The 21809-nt window shown below is 38.9% G+C and overlaps 1 protein-coding gene across 50 annotated transcripts in view; it reads left to right on the top strand.

The window, feature by feature from the left end:
* Positions 1-21809, top strand: part of EPB41 (erythrocyte membrane protein band 4.1) — a 184682-nt gene that overhangs the window by 108367 nt on the left and 54506 nt on the right. For all 50 annotated transcript variants that reach the window (XM_060411393.1, XM_060411412.1, XM_060411388.1 and 47 more), the window contains 4 exons: positions 2596-2683; positions 5787-5939; positions 7897-7994; positions 15018-15190. In XM_060411393.1, coding sequence (XP_060267376.1) covers positions 2596-2683; positions 5787-5939; positions 7897-7994; positions 15018-15190 — 512 coding nt within the window. The remainder of the gene's footprint in view (positions 1-2595; positions 2684-5786; positions 5940-7896; positions 7995-15017; positions 15191-21809) is intronic.

The raw sequence follows: 21809 nt of genomic DNA, 5'->3' as shown, positions 1-21809 counted from the left end.
AGGGGAGACATGGGTGGGCACGTGGTTGTGGTTATCAGAGGCAGAACAGAGTGAGAGGGGCATCCATGTAAGGGTAAGGCCTGCAGAGGACATCCGTATGGAGTGGTACCTGATACAGGTGTTGAATCCTGAGCGGGGTGAAGATGTCTGTGGAAGGGGTAGCCTAACACCATGGGTCAGAATCTGAGTGAGGACACGTGTGGGGAGCAGCCTAGCCTCAGAGTCTAAGCCAGTGAAGAGGGCATCCATGTCGGGGAGGAGTCAGTGGCAGGAAGTAGAGATTGGTTCTATATGGGGGAGCAGGGGTTGTTGATCAAATTAGTGTATTAAGGATAATGGGAGTCAAGTTTCTGACTGTCAGTAAAGGGAGATAGAAATTACAGTGAGAAGGAAACTAAAATGACTCCTCTGGTATTGCATTAAAACTGCAAGTTTCAACAAAAACTGTTTCCAATGGATGGATGGATGGATGGATAGATAGAGATGTAAATAAGTACACACACACACTCCAGCTACATCCAAAGATTTAAAAAAAAAAATCATTTCTTATACTAGTCTCAGGAAGTAGGTATTATTACAGTTCTTACTTTACAGGAGATTGATCTCATACTCTTGAGTGCAGGAACCAGCTCTAATGATGTGACTGGGGTCCTGGCTAAAGCCTGCTGCCTTAAACCAAGAGTTATAACTTGCCCATGATCATGTAATCCCTTGAGCCCTGTTTCTTTATCAGCAGAATGAAAGTGTTGGACTCTATAATCTTCTAGCTCCATTCCAGCTTCAAATTCTAAACTTCAAGCTATCAATAATACTAACAATAACAACAAAATACCCCAAATCTGGAAAGTGGGAGTAACCTTAACTAGAAACGTGTATAATTAAAGTGAGAGAAAAGACTATAAAACTTTCCTGAGATGTTCTTAATGACTTGAACATGCAAAATTGCTTGTTGAAGTGCTTATTTTCCTGTTCTTTTTGTGTGTATGTTCAATTTTGGTCATTAATAGCATTCAGGTGTGATATTTTTGCGCTTGCAGAAGTTTTTATTCAGGGATGCTGAGTCATTAACAAGTATGCAGTTTCTTTCCTGAGTTTTTTTTTTTTTTTTTAAATTGGGGAGGGGGTTTGTTATTCCAAGGAACCCTTTGTTCTTCTTTTCTTTTTTGGCTGCACCAGGCAGCACGTGGGATCTTAGGTCCCCAACCAGGAATTAAACTCACACCCCCTGCATTGGAAGCATGGTGTCTTAACCACTGAACCACCGGGGAAGTCCTCCTTTGTTCTTTTTAATGAGGATAAAGACAGATGGTTTTGAAAGAGACTTTCTCTTGTTAAATGAATAGGCCACCGCTGCTTTATTATAGCTTGAGGCAGGCAGTCTTTTGGGAAACAGGCATTTACGGGGGTTTTTCTTTGGGGGTGTGGCTGCATTATTGTTACTATGAAGTTCTATTTGATTGGTTCTGAACTGTGCAGGACTAAGAGTAATATCTTTTTCTTTAAAGCTCAACCTAGCTCATGAGCACTTTTCAAAAGAGAAGAAAGTTATAAAGGAGAAGGAAAGACTGTCGTAGTGAGTGTTTAGACTGTGAGGCTGATTGTTTTCAAACAAATTTGATTCATTATATGCTTTGTAATGAAGACATCTTAATAACAGAGCAGCCCTTTTATCTACATGCTTCTATTAACCAATTTATTTTGTTTAGATCAGTGGGCAGGACACCATCTGTTACCAGAAATTTTCTTTTCATCAAGCCTGCCCCCATTAAGAATCCCCAGTTAAGCAACTTCAGCTGCCCTCCTGTTTAATTTCCATAATAACTCAATTCAGGGATATGGAGAGAAAAGGGCAGCTAAGAGGATATTGTAAACTGTATCATGCCCTCAGAGGATTTAATTTGGTCACCTCCTTGGCAAGATAAATTAGTGGGAGGAGTTTATGTGTGTTGAAGAAAAGGGCTAAGGAGAGGGAGGAACAGAACTGATGGTGGATGAGGCAGTTTTAAAGAATTTTCAGTTCAGTTCAGTTCAGTCGCTCAGTTGCGTCCGACTCTGCGACCCCATGAATCTCAGCATGCCAGGCCTCCCTGTCCATCACCAACTCCTGGAGTTCTCTCAGACTCACGTCCATTGAGTCAGTGATGCCATCCAGCCATCTCATCCTCTGTCATCCCCTTCTCCTCCTGCCCCCAATCCCTCCCAGCATCAGGGTCTTTTCCAATGAGTCAACTCTTCGCATGAGGTGGCCAAAGTACTGGAGTTTCAGCTTTAGCATCATTCCTTCCAAAGAAATCCCAGCGCTGATCTCCTTCAGAATTTTAGTAGGATTAAAAAAAAACTTTTCTTCTAATAGCTTTTTGGTAACTTTGTTTCTCCAAGAGCTCTTTTTCTAAGGCATATTTCAATTATTTAGACACAGGGATAAGAGTCCTTTTCCATACATAATATTCTATTTTTAGGACCATGAAATACATCTACATATCAATTGGTATGCATACATTTATATGTTTATGTAAAGTAAAAGTGATATACAAATGCTATTATTATAAACATTTACACTGTGACACTGAAAGTTTTTTTTTTCTTTTATCAAAGGTCCATGACTCCAGCTCAGGCTGACCTGGAATTTCTTGAGAATGCCAAAAAGTTGTCTATGTATGGTGTTGACCTTCATAAAGCAAAGGTAATGGTAACTTATTAATATGTGTGTATCATACCTGTGTCGTATAATACCTCATACTAACCTTTACCTAGGGTATTACTAAACATTCAGAGGAGATAGTAATTCTTGTTAGAATGTTGTCTGTCAGTTCAATCAGTCAAGTGTATTAAGTGTATGAATTGAGTTGCTTGTTTGCAATTCCACCAGCAGACGAGGTTTCACACCTAAGCAACTGTAAAGATCAAAAGATAAAGTGCCAAGAGCAAAAGAAATTATAACTTCCTAAAATGCAGATATATTTGCAAATGCAGAGTGACAGCGAGGCTTGTTTCATAGCCAATCACCTACCTCAGAATCACCTGGGGTATTTGTTAAATATACAGATTCCTGAGCTCCTCCCAGATATACCGACTGACTATGGAGGAGAGGCTTAGTCTCCAGATTTCATGAATATCTCACATGATTCTCCTTCATGCTTGAATCTGAGAATCACTGGTATAAGGCAGTTCACAACGTGTGGTCTCTGAACCAGCATTTAGCATTGTCTAGGAACTTGTTTGAAATGCTCATTTCAGTTCCCATCCCAGAGTTACTGAATCAGAAACTCTCTGGGTAGGGCCCAGCTCTCTGTTTTAACAAGCTCTCCAGGTGATTCTGATGCACACAGGGGGAACACAAATGGCTCACTTGAGAACCATGGGGTTAGGTCATTGGAAACTTGAGCTTTCATCCCCATTCAACCCAAGACAGTCTAACACAATGAGTAATGACAGGGTGTCTCTTGACTTCTCTCACCTTCAGCTACTGAAATGGCTGGGGAGGTTGAGGAGTTTGTGAGGGGGAAGACTCAAGGGATGATCGGATGTTCATTCAGAGAAATTTAACTAGGATGGACGATGAATCAAACCCATGTCCAGTGAGAAACAGGCAAAAAAATAGGGATACTTAACCCACAGAAGGGAAAGTTTAGGGAAGATATAATAGCAGTCTTTATGGGTTTCAAGGATTTGTGTGTGAAGTAGAGGTTTTGTAATACTGGACCAGGTAAACTGGGAACTGCAGGGAGATACTATTCAGCTCAGGTGGACAGTTTGTCTAACAGAGCTATTTCAAAGGTGGGATGGGCTACCTCAGAAGGGACAGAGTTCTCTGGAGAAATTCCAGGTTAGGCAGAATAATCACTTGGTAGCAATTTAGAAAAGGACCTTCAAACATTTTGTGGTAATTGGACTAACGTGACCTTTCAGGCTTCTCCCAACTCGAATATCTGTATCTGAAGTTTCTTCCTTATTTGTATTTCTAATAACCCTGATAAGATTCCTTTGTATGTTAGTGAGTTCTCTTGATGTTGCTCTGGGTTGTTTGGGGCTGGGTGTTGTAACTTCTGTGACTCTCAAAAGTAGATGGTAGGAAGGTCAGATCAGGTCCAGAGCTGAACTGGTGAGGTTTTACTTCACAATTTCTGCTGGAGGCTCGTGTCAGTTCAGTAGTTATCAGGAATGCATGAGCAATCAGGCAGCATATTCCTTTGCCAAATACTGTAAAGCAAATGATTTCTTCAAAACATCTAGTTAAAAGAGGGATGTAATTGTACCCACAGGCTCTTTAAGAACTTAAGGGGGCATCTTCTGGGAAATTGTGTTATGTGGTCATTGAGTTGAAGCTGAATATTATTTTTTTCTCTCCATTGTGCTTGTACATAGCCCATGTAGACACTAATATGTTTCTCTGTACTCATTTTGGGGAAAGGAGTCGTTTAGAAGCATGTAATGTTGGGTTTTTATTACTTATCTAAATAAATAGTCAGCTGTAGAGATGAACTCAGGTGAAATTTATTTTCCTTGAATCAATTGTGATTAATAATATGGGCAGGTAACAAACTCAATGTAAACACCGAGCATATTGTCAATAACAGGATTTGAGGTGATACAGAAATGATTTAGATGTAGTTTCCACCCTCGAGGACTGAATTTTAATTTTTTTCTGGTTGTTTTCCTCATTATAAAGGTGACATATATATAAATAATATATTTACATGTATGTATGTATATATTGGGGTTTCCCATGTGGTGCTAGTCGTAAAGAGACCACCTGCCAGTCAGGAGACATAAGAGACATGGGTTCGATCCCTGGGTTGGAAAGATCCATTGGCGCAGGAAATGGCAGCCCACTCCAGTATTCTTGCCAGGAGAATCATTTGACAGAGGACCCTGGCAGCCTACAGTCAACAAGGTCACAGAGAGTTGGACACAACTGAAGTGACTTAGCACATTCACAGCACACACATATGTATTATGCACACATAATTGTATGTGCCTAGAAAATAGGGTAATTCAGGAAATTATCAAATTAGTACTGGTTACTGTTAAAGAGTATGGAAGGACGAGGGTAGAGTTTTAAATTTTACACATTTCTGTATTATTTGAATTTTTTACATACATGTGTTAGTTTTTTGACATTTGAATGCTTTTTAAAAGACAATGCACGTCTATTGTATTAAAGTATAGAAAGATAAAATAAATTGCTCGTAATTGTACTGCCCAAAGAATGGCATTATTAACATTTTGGTGTCTACATCTTTGAAAATCTTTTATATTGTTGGAATCAAATTATATATGCAATTTTGTCCTGCTTTATTTCACTTAATGTTAACAACATAGTTATCTTCCCAGTTATCTTCCAAATTCTAATCCAACTATTTTAACAGCTATATCATATTTCACTATATGGATGGACAAAATTTAACCCTAACGCTTGGATATTTAGGTTATATACTCGTTTTTCACTCTTAAAACATTCTGAACATTATCATGTATAAAGCTTTTTCTGTGATTTGAGTTATTTCCTTAGAGCAGATTATAGAAATAGTATTAAGGAGTGTCATTTGAAATTTTAAAAATACTAATGATAGGTAATAACATTGATTTTTTAAAACATGGTATAGTAACAGCATTTTAACATAGACCAAGTAATTCCATGGGCTATGGTTGTTAGGTTAAGCTTTATATTTCATTGTGTACTTTGTAACTATTTTGGGTTGTTGATAGCTTCAGATTGTTTAATAAGAGTCGGCTATGTTGAGCATTTGGCTCAAGACTGACATTCTAACTCTTTTTTTCCTTAGGACTTGGAGGGCGTGGATATCATCCTAGGTGTCTGCTCTAGTGGCCTTCTGGTTTACAAAGAAAAGCTGAGAATTAACCGCTTTCCTTGGCCCAAAGTGCTGAAGATTTCTTACAAACGTAGCAGCTTTTTCATTAAGATTCGGCCTGGAGAGGTACAGAGCTCGTGATTCCCTTTCCTCCTGAATCAGACACAGATCATGTCTGAAACATCGCTTCCTGCCTGTTTCCCATGTGATCATCTCTGAGGTCTCTCTACAGCCAACTATTTAGGCGCTGGTATTTTGTTTCCTAAAGTAATCAGTCCCATGAGGCTTCTTCCTTGCTTTATTCTTGTTGGTTTTCTGCACAGTTCTCTCCATGTAAGCAAATACACCAAGGCCAGCAGTGAAATTCGGATTAATAAACTTGTTCCTTGTTTGCTCCAGGTAAAAACTTGATGGAAAATATTTTTAAATTCAGTAGCATGAGATATTTAACCTGTGAGGTTAAATTACTTTCATTTTGCACCACAAATCCCTTACTTTATATAAATAAATTTATTTGTATGTGTAGTTTCTGGTAGTGACTGGAAATGTGTTCCACGGTCAAGTTCTAGATTTGTAGTAGAGCTGGATGTTCAACTTTGTACCAGATAACTCAGTTGTTAGTTGGTAGTCAATTTTCAGGATATACCAATGCTGGCTAAGTGTAACTTTTATATTAAAGCACTGTCATGATATAGCAGAAACTTGTTCACGTAGGAATTAAAGTAAAAAAAAGTTCCAATACCTATTCTGCCACCTACTAAGTAAAAGACCCTTGACAGATCTCAGGCATTTTTTTATCACTCAAGGGGAATAGTACCTCCTTTTGTCAAGGCTGATTTGAAGATCAAATGAGATGACAGCTGTAAAAGCTCTTAACAGAAAAGCACCATACTAATGTAAAGAAGCTTTTCTGTGTGTATATCACCATCTACTGGTGAAAAATGACTCATTGTTTCAGCATGGAAATACTGAATGTGCAGCCTTAAAATTTCAGATAAGGGTTATCGCTGAAGCATTTGTTTAGGACCGTAATAATTTACCTGTGCCTAGCAAAAGTTAAAGAGTTCCAAATACAGGAGTCATTCAGTCAACAAATGTTTTTTGACAGCTTTCTTTGTGTCAGACATTATTTTAGGGGCTAGGAACAGTGACTAGAAGAGTCTCTCCCTCTGCAGGCTTACCTTTTTTATGTTGGAAGGCAGGGAAAAAAAACACACCATATATATATAGGAAGGACTTCCCATCATGGAAGTCCTTTGTTTCTTTAAATGTTAACTATATAATATATACTAAAAATACAAAAGTCTAACTTTAGAAAGCAATAAAGAACAGCAGGAGGATTTTGAGAAGTGTAATGTAATATTATGACTACAATAGATGATTTAGGAGTAGTGTGGTGTAGGGTGTAAAAATACAGATGATACCATCCAATCACAGTGCTATAATAGGCATATAATTGGCCATAATAGGCACTAGAAGTTAATGTCAGTTTCCTTCCATCGTAAAAGGCATGCTTAAGGCAGAAACAGAGAGGCAAGAGAAGCAGGACAGTGTTTCCAGTAGCCCTGCAGGATGTGGTTTGCTTCAGTCAAAGAGGTTACCTAGATAAATTAATGAGCAATCAAAGAAAAAAAAGATATTTAATAATTCAAGAATCTGGTTTGAACCACAATTTTAGTTCCTATTTCTAAAAATGATTGCATAATAATACTGGTTGATTGGAAGAATCATCTGTTATCCTAGTCCCTGATAATTGAGTAGCCTAGTATCCTAAATGCAGGAAGAACAGTGTCTGGATGATCAAAACATGACTTATTTATGTCTCAGAAAATGTACAGTGTATGTATGTGTGTGTGTTTCTGAACAAAATAAGATGTGTAAATAGTATAAGATGGAAAACCACCCTCAGTGAATAAATTTCTTTTGTTAAGTAGGAAAAAATTTCAAGTGCTAGTTTATGTCCTTAGACTAGTAACATTATTTTTATTCGCAGTGATCTCCTCTGTAGCACCGTATTTCTCTGGTCCTGTATCACTGTAGTTGAATAATACTTTCTGTTCCATGTTTATTTGTATCCTTACAGCAAGAACAGTATGAAAGTACCATCGGATTCAAACTTCCCAGTTACCGAGCAGCTAAGAAGTTATGGAAAGTCTGTGTAGAGCATCACACATTTTTCAGGTATTGTTCTCACTTCAGTATTTTTCAAGAATAAATTATTTATGCGTGTTTCTATTTTAAGCCTGCTGTTGAAATTCCCTTCTTTGTGTGGTTGTCAGTCTTTTCTTTAGCTCAGGTGAGATCATCTTAAGCAAGACAAAATGAATCTAGTTCCCCTCCTTCGGGTTGAAAAACACCGCCTCCCCATTCCCAGAGCATCTTTCTGTGTATGGTAGAAGAAGGAGGGAGTGAGGAAGAGGAGCTTGTGGGATTGCCCTAGGGGGCTAAATCCAGCCCTACTAGGAAGAGGTACTCTGACTGACCTCCACATGGAATTTTTCTAAAGAAAGAAAGTGAAAGTGAAGTCACTCAGTCGTGTCCGACTCTTTGCGACCCCATGGACTGTAGCCTACCAGGCTCCTCCCTCCATGGGATTCTCCTGGCAAGAGTAATGGAGTGGGTTGCCATTTCCTTCTCCAGGGGATCTTTCTGACCTAGGGATTGAACCAGGGTCTCCCACATTCCAGGCAGACACTTTAACCTCTGAGCCACCAGGCAAGAAAGGAGTGCCTAACTACCTGCTTTGGGTCTCTTACTATGGAAGGTTAAAGATTTGAAGCTGATCGTTATCTTGGTTCTGATCAACCCCAGAAAGGGAGCACAGAGAACCACCTTTGAAGCCCAGTTGTATCAGATAAACAGAAGACAGAAGAAAGCTTCATCTCCTTTATTTTCCCTGAGGCCACATACTTAACCCCTCTGTTCATTTGCCAAGCATTTCCTGTGTGCTTACCCTTCATACAGACATTGGGAATAACCCCTAGCAGTTCTAGTCCCATTCCTAATGGAACTTAAAATCTAGCAGACAAATCATTCCTTGTGTTGAAAGGAGAGCCAACTAGTCGTTGTCATTTAGCCTTTTTAAGAAAATGAAAATTGCATGCATAGCACAGTGAAGACAATAATATAATAAACTCTCCTTGTACCAAAGCCCAGCTCCAATAATTATCACCCCAATGCCAATCTTGTTTCATCTGTATCCCCACCCACTCTTTCCTACTACTTCCCAGATTATTTTGAAGCAAATGCCAGACCTTAAGCCATGTCATTCATAAATAAACTTGACTCTTCATACATGGTCCTCAAGAGAGAAAACCATGATATCTTTTTCTTCTGTTTGTATTTTTTATGTCATATTTAGCACTAAAGAACAGAGTACAGAAAGAAAAGTCAGGGAAAATAACATTTCAATTCTCATTTCAAATAAACCATCAGGCTACACGTTCGTTTCAGTTCAGTGGCTCAGTCGCGTCCGACTCTTTGCGAGCCCATGGATCGCAGCACGCCAGGCCTCCTTGTCCATCACCAACTCCTGGAGTTCACTCAGACTCACGTCCATCGAGTCAGTGATGCCATCCAGCCATCTCATCCATGGTCGTCCCCTTCTCCTCCTGCCCCCAATCCCTCCCAGCATGAGTCTTTTCCAATGAATCAACTCTTCGCATGAGGTGACAAGTACTGGAGTTTCAGCTTTAGCATCATTCCTTCCAAAGAAATCCCAGGGTTGATCTCCTTCAAAATGGACTGGTTGGATCTCCTTGCAGTCCAAGGGACTCTCAAGAGTCTTCTCCAACACCACAGTTAAAACACATCAATTGTTTGGTGCTCAGCCTTCTTCACAGTCCAACTCTCACATCCATACATGACCACAGGAAAAACCATAGCCTTGACTAGACGGACCTTAGTCAGCAAAGTAATGTCTCTGCTTTTGAATATACTATCTAGGTTGCTCATAACTTTTCTTCCAAGGAGTAAGCATCTTTTAATTTCATGGCTGCAGTCACCATCTGCAGTGATTTTGGAGCCCCCCAAAATAAAGTCTGACACTCTTTCCACTGTTTCCCCATGTATTTCCCATGAAGTGATGGGACTGGATGCCATGATCTTCGTTTTCTGAATGTTGAGCTTTAAGCCAACTTTTTCACTCTCCTCTTTCACTTTCATCAAGAGGCTTTTTAGTTCCTCTTCACTTTCTGCCTTAGGGGTCATCTGCATATCTGAGGTTATTGATATTTCTCCCGGCAATCTTGATTCCAGCTTGTGCTTCCTCCAGTCCAGCGTTTCTGATGATGTACTCTGCATATAAGTTAAATAAGCAGGGTGACCATATACAGCCTTGACGTACTCCTTTTCCTATTTGGAACCAGTCTGTTGTTCCATGTCTAGTTCTAACTGTTCCTTCCTGACCTGCATACAGATTTCTCAGGAGGCAGGTCAGGTGGTCTGGTATTCCCATCTCTTTCAGAATTTTCCACAATTTATTGTGATCCACACAGTCAAAGGCTTTGGCATAGTCAATGAAGCAGAAATAGATGTTTTTCTGGAACTCTCTTGCTTTTTCCATGATCCAGCGGATGTTGGCAATTTGATCTCTGGTTCCTCTGCCTTTTCCAAAACCAGCTTGAACATCAGGGAGTTCACGGTTCACGTATTGCTGAAGCCTGGCTTGGAGAATTTTGAGCATTACTTTACTAGCATGTGAGATAAGTGCAATTGTGCGGTAGTTTGAGCATTCTTTGGCATTGCCTTTCTTTGGAATTGGAATGAAAATGGACCTTTTCCAGTCCTGTGGCCACTGCTGAGTTTTCCAAATTTGCTGGCATATTGAGTGCAGCACTTTCACAGCATCATCTTTCAGGATTTGAAATAGCTCTACTGGAATTCCATCACCTCCACTAGCTTTGTTCGTAGTGATGCTTTCTAAGGCCCACTTGACTTCACATTCCAGGATGTCTGGCTCTAGATGAGTGATCACACCATCATGATTATCTTGGTCGTGAAGATCTTTTCTGTACAATTCTTCTGTGTATTCTTGCCACCTCTTCTTAATATCTTCTGCTTCTGCTAGGTCCATACCATTTCTGTCCTTTATTGAGCCCATCTTTGCATGAAATGTTCCCTTGGTATCTCTCATTTTCTTGAAGAGATCTCTAGTCTTTCTCATTCTGTTGTTTTCCTCTATTTCTTTGCATTGATTGCTGAAGAAGGCTTTCTTATCTCTTCTTGCTATTCTCTGGAACTCTGCATTCAGATGCTTATATCTTTCCTTTTCTCCTTTGCTTTTTGCTTCTCTTCTTTTCACAGCTATTTGTAAGGCCTCCCCAGACAGCCATTTTGCTTTTTTGCATTTCTTTTCCATGGGGATGGTCTTGATCCCTGTCTCCTATACAGTGTCGCGAACCTCATTCCATAGTTCATCAGGCACTCTATCTATCAGATCTAGTCCCTTAAATCTATTTCTCAGTTCCACTGTATAATCATAAGGGATTTGATTTAGGTCATACCTGAATGGTCTAGAGGTTTTCCCTACTTTCTTCATTTTAAGTCTGAATTTGGTAATAAGGAGTTCATGATCTGAGCCACAGTCCGCTCCCAGTCTTGTTTTTGTTGACTGTATAGAGCTTCTCCATCTTTGGCTGCAAAGAGTATAATCAATCTGATTTCGGTGTTGACCATCTGGTGATGTCCATGTGTAGAGTCTTCTCTTGTGTTGTTGAAAGAGGGTGTTTGCTATGACTAGTGCATTTTCTTGGCAAAACTATTAGTCTTTGCCCTGCTTCATTCTGCATTCCAAGGCCAAATTTGCCTTTTACTCCAGGTGGTTTGACTTCCTACTTTTGCATTCCAGTCCCCTATAATGAAAAGGACATCTTTTTGGGGTGTTAGTTCTAAAAGGTCTTGTAGGTCTTCACAGAATCGTTCAACGTCAGCTTCTTCAGCGATACTGGTTGGGCCATAGACTTGGCTTACCGTGATATTGAATGGTTTGCCTTGGAAACGAACAGAGATCATTCTGTCATTTTTGAGATTGCATCCAAGTACTGCATTTTGGATGCTTGTTGACCATGATGGCTACTCCATTTCTTCTGAGGGATTCCTGCCCACAGTAGTAGATATAATGGTCATCTGAGTTAAATTCACCCATTCCAGTCCATTTTAGTTCACTGATTCCTAGAATGTCAACGTTCACTCTTGCCATCTCCTGTTTGACCACTTCCAATTTGCCTTGATTCATGGACCTGACATTCCAGGTTCCTATGCAGTATTGCTCTTTACAGCATCGGACCTTGCTTCTATCACCAGTCACATCCACAGCTGGGTATTGTTTTTGCTTTGGCTCCGTCTCTTCATTCTTTCTGGAGTTATTTCTACACTGATCTCCAGTAGCATATTGGGTACCTACTGACCTGGGGAGTTCCTCTTTCAGTATCCTATCATTTTGCCTTTTCATACTGTTCATGGGGTTCTCAAGGCAAGAATACTGAAATGGTTTGCCATTCCCTTCTCGAGTGAACCACATTCTGTCAGACCTCTCCACCATGACCTGCCCGTCTTGGGTGGCCCCGCGGGCATGGCTTGGTTTCATTGAGTTAGACAAGGCTGTGGTCCTAGTGTGATTAGATTGACTAGTTTTCTGTGAGTATGGTTTCAGTGTGTCTGCCCTCTGATGCCCTCTTGCAACACCTACCATCTTACTTGGGTTTCTCTTACCTTGGGCGTGGGTATCTCTTCACGACTGCTCCAGCAAAGCGCAGCCGCTGCTCCTTACCTTGGATGAGGGTTATCTCCTCACCACCGCCCTTCAACGTGGGATAGCTCCTCTAGGCTACACGTTATACTCAATTAAAACATCTTAATTATTGACATTAAGATATTTCTTTATGCTTCCATCATCTACTTTAAAACCAAGAAAATAGTTTTAAATGAAGGTGAGGAAGAATAAAAAGAACTTTTTTTCTTTTTTCAAAAAAAAATTGAATTATAGTTGCTTTACAATGTTGTATTAGTTTCAGGTGTTCAGCAAAGTGACTCAGTTATATATATATATATATTTTTTTTCAGGTTCTTTTCCCTTATAATGACTACCAAATACTGAGTATCATTCCCTGTGCCTATAATAGATCCTTGTTGGTTATCTGTTTAATATAGTAGTGTGTATATGTTGACGCCAAACTCCTAGTTTATCCCCCCACCAAAAAAAAAAAGAGTTATTTTGAATGTTTAATATCTATAGTATAGATTTCAGTTGCATCTGGTGTATTTACTTGTAGGATAGCATACTGATACCCACTGCATCAAAATAAGAGGATATATTGACATGTGATGCTTCATTGGGCTTCCCTGATGGCTCAGTGGTAAAAAATCCACCTGCCAGTGGAGGAGACTCAAGTTCAATCCGTGGGTCGAGAAGATTCCCTGGAAAAGAAAACAGCAACGCACTTCAGTATTCTTGCATAGGAAATCCCATAGACAGAGGAGCCTGGTGGGCTACAATCCATGGGCTTGCAAAAAAGTTGGACATAACTTGTAACTAAACAACAATGCTTCATTACATAAAAGAAAGTGTTTGCTGAATTAAAACAAGCTACCCCAAAGCGGGGTGGGGAGGACTCTCTTTCTGGTAGTATTTGATGTAGCAATATATGTATACATTTATTCAGCAAACATTCACTGAATGCCAGATTCATGCCAGGCACTATGCCAGAAGTTAAAACACAAAGATGAATACATCAGTCTTTACTCTTTACCCTCAGAGAGCTCACAGTCTCATAGTGGAGACTAGAACATAGATTGTTTCAATTCAGTGTAGTAAATGCTGTGACAAAAGAGAGCAGAGAGTACTGTGTAGAAAGAAGATGAGGTTTCTGAGTTGAAAATACGCCAAAAAAATCTATTAGATAGATTACCAGGCATTGAGTTTGGAGTGTGTTTGACAGAAGTATTATTCTAGGAGAGTAGAACAAGAGCTCTCGGCTTGAATTCTATGACTACCCTATTTCTTAACAGCTATGTGACCTTAAGCAAGTAGCCTTTTTTGAGGTTCGGTTTCTTTTATATAGAAAATGATGAACATGTTATAGGGGTATAGTGATAATTCTTCAAGAGATGGGAATACCAGACCACCTTACCTGCCTCTTGAGAAATCTGTATGCAGGTCAAGAAGCAGCAGTTAGAACCAGACATGGAACAACAGACTGGTTCCAAATTGGGAAAGGAGTATGTCACGGCTGTATATTGTCACCCTACTTATATATGAAATCCTGGGCTGGATGCATATGACACCACCATTATGGCAGAAAGTGAAGAAGAACTAAAGAGCCTCTTGATGACAGTGAAAGAGGAGAGTGAAAAATCTGGCTTAAAACTCAAGTTCAAAAAATGAAGATCATGGTTCAGTTCAGTTGCTCAGTCGTGTCCAACTCTTTACGACCAGGATCGTGGTATCCGGTCCTATTACTTTATGGCAAATAGATGGGGAAACAATGGAAACAGTGACAGATTTTATTTTCTTGGACTCCAAGATCACTGCCAATGGTGATTGCAGCCTTGAAATTAAAAGACAATTGCTCCTTGGAAGAAAAGCTATGACCAACCTAGATAGCATGTTAAAAAGCAGAGGCATTACTTTGCTGACAAAGGTCCATCTAGTCAAAGCTATGGTTTTTCCAGTAGTCATGTATAGATGTGAGAGCCAGACTATAGAGAAAGCTGAGCGCTGAAGAATTGATGCTTTTGAACTGTGGTGTTGGAGAATACTCTTGAGAGTCCCTTGGACAGCAAGGAGATCCAACCAGTGCATCCTAAAGAAAATCAGTCCTGAATATTCATTGGAAGGACTGATGCTGAAGCTGAAGCTCCAATACTTTGGCCACCTGATAACGAAGAACTGACTCATTGGAAAAGACCCTGATGCTGGGAAAGATTGAAGGCGAGCGGAGAAGGGGACAACTGAGGATGAGATGGTTGGATGGCATCACCAACTCGATGGACATGAGTTTGTGTAAACTCCGGGAGTTGGTGATGGACAGGGAAGCCTGGCATGCTGCAGTCCATGGGGTCACAAAGAGTCGAACGCGACTGAGCGACTGAACTGAACTGATGAGAGTTATGAAACTTTTAAATTCTTGATTTTGGCTTTAATTTCAGTCTCATTAGAGTGAGATAATGTATATAGTATATGATTATTATGTTTTTCCCCTCCAGACTGACATCTACAGACACCATTCCTAAAAGCAAATTTCTCGCCCTGGGATCCAAATTCCGATACAGTGGCCGAACTCAAGCTCAGACCAGGCAAGCTAGTGCTCTGATTGACAGACCTGCCCCACACTTTGAGCGCACAGCAAGCAAACGGGCATCCCGAAGCCTTGATGGAGGTTTGTACTGAGAATTAATGATTTCTTGTCATCCTAACTCTTTAGAGAGAGATAAAGGAAATGTGGTTTTCGGATGTGATCAGGTGCAAAGAAAGTACGGTTATCTATAAGAGAATCAAAGAATGTCAGTGGAAAATGAAAAGGATCTTACTAATTGTATACTTTAGTGAAATCACCTCAATAAAAAAAGAAAAAAGGTTCAGAGGGAGTAGTAACTAGATCAGGGTCCCACTGCCAAGTAGCGGTGGGTGTGGGTTAAATACCACTAGAATTAGAATTCAAAATTCTCTGCCACAAGGAGAAACCTAATGTAAAATACTACACTAATGCTCTCTTGGACATTCTTAAATAGTTATTTTTCAAGTAGAAAAGAAGGAGAGGGTCTGCCTCAATGGCAATCATTGAAAAAGTTTAGGATATTTGTCATGTGTCAATTATAGACAGAAAAAACAATCATATTATTGGAGTCTCCAAATTTTGTTTAAATAAAAGGAAGAGGAAATAAATGTTTCATGATTGTATATACCGACAGAAGATGTTTCAGTTTTTCTTAGTCTTAAGGATTTTAGAGCATTAGCATTAATAAAATGAGGTAATAAGCCATATTCAGTTCTTCTTTTTTTTTCCCTGGCTGTGCCGCATGGTATGCAGGATCTTAGTTCCCTGACCAGGGATTGAACCCAGGCCCCAGCAGTGAAAGTGCCGAGTCCTAACCACTGACAATCCAGGGAATTCCCAAGCCATATTCAGTTCTTTATGCCGCTAAAAAGAGGTGGCTAATAAATGAAAGTTCAGAAGGCAGTAAGCAAAATAGAGTATTGCTGATTGCAGCTCTCTGCTGTCCACTGTAAAAGCAAGATGCATGTTACAGTAGTTAAAGGTTTGGGTTATAGAATCAGACCTGGTTCCCAGTCTCGGCCACTACATTTATGATCTATCTTCTTGAATGAGTTACTTAATCTGTTTGTCTGAGTTTTCTCATTCATAAAGTGGGTATGATGAGACTATAATATTACCTTGAATTTTCATGAGAACTAAATGAGATGATATGGTTAGCACAGTGGTTGGCACTTAGTAATTGATACTAAAATATTAAGTATCATTAAGATATTGTTAATGTTCTGGCCACAGAATTATTATTTTGTTAATTATTATCCAGAACTATGCTCCTGAATTCTGGTTTGTTGCATTGTGGGAACATATTTCAGAAACACCTAACTTACTTTAGAGGAATCAGGAATGGGTTAGCCACACTGGGAAATTATCCAAGCAGTAGAACTTTTGTTTCTGTACTGCACATCAAGTTTCTTTCTTTCTGGTGTTTCTCTACAAGGCAGATTGTAGTCTTTGATTTATTTACTCTCCATGATAACACTAAGAATTAAGTTCCCTGGTGGCTCAGATGATAAGGAATCCACCTGCAATGCAGGAGACCCAAGTTTGATCCCTGGGTCAGGAAGATTCTCTGGAGAAGGAAATGGCAACCCACTCCAGTATTCTTGCCTGGAGAATTCCTTGGACAGAGGCGCCTGGCAGGCTATAGTCTATGGAGTCACAAAGAGTTGGAGACCACTGAGTGAATAACACACACACAGAAATTAAGCTCAGAGATTAAATAATTTTTCTCAAGATATGATAGCAGGTAAGTGGGTTGGAGTACATGTTGGTTGTTGGATACTTAACTCATTTACTGCTTTGTTCAACAATTTGTTGTAAATTTCTGTGTGTCAGGTATTATTCTAGTTACTGGGGATACAGGTGTGAACATACAAACATGGTCCTGCTCTCATGGGGCTTATGTTTCATGGGTAGAAACAGAAAAAAAATAAAACAAGTTGGGAGAGTGATAAGTGCTATAAAGAAAACAAAACGGAGTAATAGGAGGGAGAGTGTCTGGGGACGGGACAGTTGAGAAGCTGCTTCAGGCTAAATTGTTGTTCAGTTGCTCAGTTGTGTCCAACTCTTTGTGACCCCGTGAACTGCAGCACGCCAGGCTTCCTTGACCTTCACCATATCCCAGAATTTGCTTAAAACTCATGTCCATTGAGTTGGTGATGCCATCCGACCATCTCACCCTCTGTTGTCCCCTTTTCCTCCTGCCCTCTATCTTTCCCAGCTTTGGGGTCTTTTCTAATAAGTCAGACTGAGTGGTCCAATCTAAATTCAGAAGGTTTCTCTGAGGAGCTTCATCTGAACTGAAACCTGAATTATGAGGTTAAATAAATAAATCTGGGGGAAGAACATTCTTGAAGAGAGAGTAGTGAGTATGAAGCCCTGGAGGTTGGAGTGAGCTTGGCAGGTGTCTAGATCAGTGCCGTCCCATAGAACTTTCTGTGCTGATGAAATTCTTCTATTTTGTGACATCCAGTTTGATAGCCAGTAGCCACCTGTGGCCATTATGAACCTGAAATGTGGCTATGAAACTGAGAAAATAATTTTAAACTAAATTTAAATAGACACATGTGGCTAGTGCAAAGATCTACTCCACTCCAGGGGTAGAAAAGCAGAATAATGGTGAAGTCTGTTGCTGGATTTGCCTGAGAGATGGCAGCAGCTAGGACTTGAGTATTGGCATTAAAGAGAGTGAAAACTGATCAGGGATATAATTCAAAAGCCAGGCCTGACAGGATTACTGGTAAATTAAGTGTTGGAGATGGTAAGGAAAAGAAAATCAAGATTTTCCCTAGGCTTGATCATTTAGTACAGTGGGAAAGTCTGAGAGAGGAGCAGAGTTGGACATGTTAAGTCTAAGTTATGAAGACTCAGTCCTCATGTCTGCCATATTCTTATTTAAAAATAAGAATTTATTTAATTTTAAAAATTGAATTTAATTTTAAAAATTGAATTTATTTAATTTTAAAAATTGAATTTAATTTTAAAAATTGAATTTATTTAATTTTAAAAATTGAATTTATTTAATTTTTGGTTGCGCTTGGTCTTCATTGCTCTGCACGGGCTTTCTCTGGTTGTATTTAGTGGGGGTTACTGTTCATTGCAGTGCACGGCCTTTTCATTGCAGTAGCTTCTCTTGTTGCTGAGCACAGGCTCTAGTTTCAAAGGCTTCAGTAGTTGTAGCATGCAGGCTCAGTAATTGTGGCACATGGCTTAGTTGCCCCATGGCATGTGGAATCTTTCTGAACCAGGGATGAAACCCATGTCCCCTGCATTGCACTTGGATTCTCAACCAGATTCTTCTCTTAACAAGGGAAGTCCTGCCATAGTCTTATAACAATATCAGGCATCGCCTTCTTGTCCAATAAATCACCCTACCTCCAGTTTACTTTAGTTTTGGAGAGCTATCATTCCCATTATTTTATCCCCATTTTTCAGTGAGAAAACTGTAATTGGAAAATTTAAGCAGCTTGTTCAAGATCTCACAGATAGCTTAAACAGAAACCCATGTCTATCCAATACCATATTCCATGGCATTTTCCACTTAATGAAATTTCATTGTTATATAGATATTATGCCTGATGTATCTTTTCTCTCTAATAGCAAAATAACCAACAGTTCAAGGGTTATTGAGCTTTGGTACTTTGACCAATTTAGAAAGTTTTACTTAGAAAGACTCTTCAATTACTTGTAGAAATCACATGTTGACTGTTTTTCTTTTTCTGGCTGTAGAAACCTCATAGTTCAAGATTTTAAAAAACCTTGATATCTCTATTGACTAATATTGGCTAGTTCTTATTAAGTTATACACTGTGTTCTTAGGGGGAACATCTGTAAGATATTATAGAAAAACCCAAATGAACTTTTTTGACCATAAAGAAGTTTTCACTCATATCCTGATGACTAATGAACTTAAGTACCTTTTCATAATTTATAGCTACTTGCATATCATTATTTTTGAAGCACCTGTTCAGATCTTTTGCTTGTATTTTTATTGGGCTACCTGTCTTATTAATATGTGGATATTTGTTATATACTCTTGTCTTAGTCTCAATCTCAGGGAGAAAGCATCAGTATTTCATCATTAAGTGTGATGTTTGCTCTGGGTTTTACGTAGCTACCTCTTATCAGAGAAGGAAACTTCTGAGAGTTTTTATCATGAATGAATGGTGACTTTTATCAAATGCTTTTCACTTCATTAGTTGATATAGTAATAGGGTTTTTCTCCTTCTTTATGTTACATGATGGCTTACACTGATTGACTTTCCATTGTTAAGCCTTCTTGGCATTCTTGAGGTAAACTCAATTTGATCATAATATGTTCTTCTTATGTCATTTAAGGCTTTCTGCAATGATATTCATGAGAGAGATAGACCTGTAATTTTCCTTTCTTGTAAATGTTGTCAGGTTTTAGTATCAAGTTCATACTGGCCTCAAAGTAAATTGAGAAGTATCCCCTCTTTCTGCTCCCTGGAAGCGTTTGGGTAAGATTGGTATTATCTCTTCCTTAACGTTTGGGAAGAATGCACCTATAAATTCTAGCCAGCTGGTTCTAAAGATCCCTCTGTGGCAGGGTCTTTGCTCCCAGATTCATTGTCTTTATTAGAAAGGACTGTGAAGATGTTCTACTTCTTGTTTCAGTTTTGGTAATTGGTATTTGTGCTTTTTCTAGGAAACGCCCAATCCATCTAAATTTTCAAGTTGTATCTTTTTAATATTTGTAAGATCTACAGCAGTGTCCCCTTTTGTGTTCCTCATATGGGTGTTATACACCTATCCCTATTTTTTTTTTTTTTAAACAAGCTTGCAACTGATCTGTTAATTTTATTCATCTTTCCAAAGAACCAGTTGTGGGTTTTGTTTTCTTCCTGTCATATCTTTTTAATTTAGTTTTTGCCAGCTAGTATTTTTATTATTTTCTTTTTACTTTGTTTGAACTGTTCTTTTTCTAATTCCTTAAGAGAATATCCACCGATGTTTATTCTTTCATCATCATTAAATTCTAAACCTTAAATTGAAGTGCCTTGCCTAACGTCACATGGTCAGTGACGGAGTTAAGAATATCTAAACCTGTTCTGCCAGAGCCATGTTTTTCATCCTTCACCAGGATAACTTCTTTTCTGTAGGAGAGGAAGGATACGAGGTTTCATTAGGCAGTTCATTGAGCACTTAGTACACTCTAGGTACTGTTCTAAATGTTTTATATATATTATCTTTTAAACATCTAAATTGCATGTAAACTGAGTAGGACACTTTTTGTAGTTCTGTTTTCAAATGTCTTCTGTTTCTCTATGTACTGTCTGCTCAGTATAAGAATTTGAAAACGTGTCTATAAAAACTATTTTTCCTCCTTTTCCCGGATCCTTTTCCATTCTTCTTAATAGAGAGACTTTCCCCTATTAGGCCTTCCTTTTTTAAAAAAAATTAATATAAGCCTCTAAGCTCAAGATGGTGTATTAGGGAAACTTTAATAAGTATTACTTTATCAGAGACCTCATTTTAATGAACATTCCCTTTCTGTTTTGTTATATCTGGTGCTCAGAGCATCTGCTTCACCAGCTAAATAACTAAAACTGATCCAGATCACAATTTATATGATAGAGTAGGAGGTCACAGGAATATGCTTAATAATGATGACAAGGATTTTTCAGCTTATATTTTTGTTGCATTTTTTTTTTGATTTTTAAAACCATTTCTATATATTCCTATTTAGTGCCAACAATCCAGTGGACAAAAAACGTTTAGGAATTCTTGTTTTACTATTGAGTAAACTGGGGCACAAGACAGTCATATAACTTCCTAGGTTCACACACCAACCCCTGTCCATCCTGTGAGTAGTGGTGGCAGTGATTCTTGCCAGGGGAATAAATACATCCATGTCATCTTTGGAGCTTTAAAACAAAACAAATGCCCAAGCTTCACTCTTAGATACCACATCTGTCTGTGGTGGAGATGAGCGTCAGCTGGGTTTTTTTGTTCATCTCTTCAAGATCCAAAGATGAATCGTGCTCCTCTGATACTGGAACCACTGACCCATTGCATACCCATTGTACCTGTGCCATCCTAGCAGAAATTGGGCTAGTAACAGAGCTAGAACTAGAATGTAAGACTCCGTTTACTCAGGATGATCGTTTTGAGTTTTACTCTTCACTGCTCTAATAAATAATTCGATTCTATTGTTGTCAGATAAGAGCAATATAATACTGGAGTTAATGGGCCCACACACTGATCACAACCAGGACTCTTCTTTGTCTAGAGCTTCAGAAATGGGAGATAGTTCAATTTTTAGAGTTAAGTGTTCTCTATATATGCACCAAAATCTTTTAATAGCTAACAAGTGAACTCATAAAACTGAAAAGCCAGAATATCTTAAAAAGTAATCACTACCTCCAACACTGAATATATGAAAAAGCATTGAATTATACAGTTTAAGTAAGTGGGTGAATTTTATAGTACGTGACTTATATCTCAAGTTGCTTAAAAAAAACAAGAAAAGTAAAACGATAAAAAGACAAGAACCGCAGTCACTACTGTGATTCTCTGTTGTGATCCATACTTTTTATAGCCTTTTTATGGAGAAAAGGAGTTTACTTCTCTCCAGAGGTCCCAGGTGATATTTTACGCTTGAATTGCATATCAGTGTGTACATAGTTAAGTTTTTGCTCAACATACTCTTGAAATCGGAGAAGGCAATGGCACCCCACTCCAGTACTCTTGCCTGGAAAAT

This window comes from Ovis aries, chromosome 2 (genome assembly GCF_016772045.2).
Source record: "Ovis aries strain OAR_USU_Benz2616 breed Rambouillet chromosome 2, ARS-UI_Ramb_v3.0, whole genome shotgun sequence".
Lineage (NCBI taxonomy): Eukaryota > Metazoa > Chordata > Mammalia > Artiodactyla > Bovidae > Ovis > Ovis aries.
The sequence above is the reverse complement of the archived record's forward strand: the minus strand, read 5'-3'. Positions and strand labels throughout refer to the sequence as shown.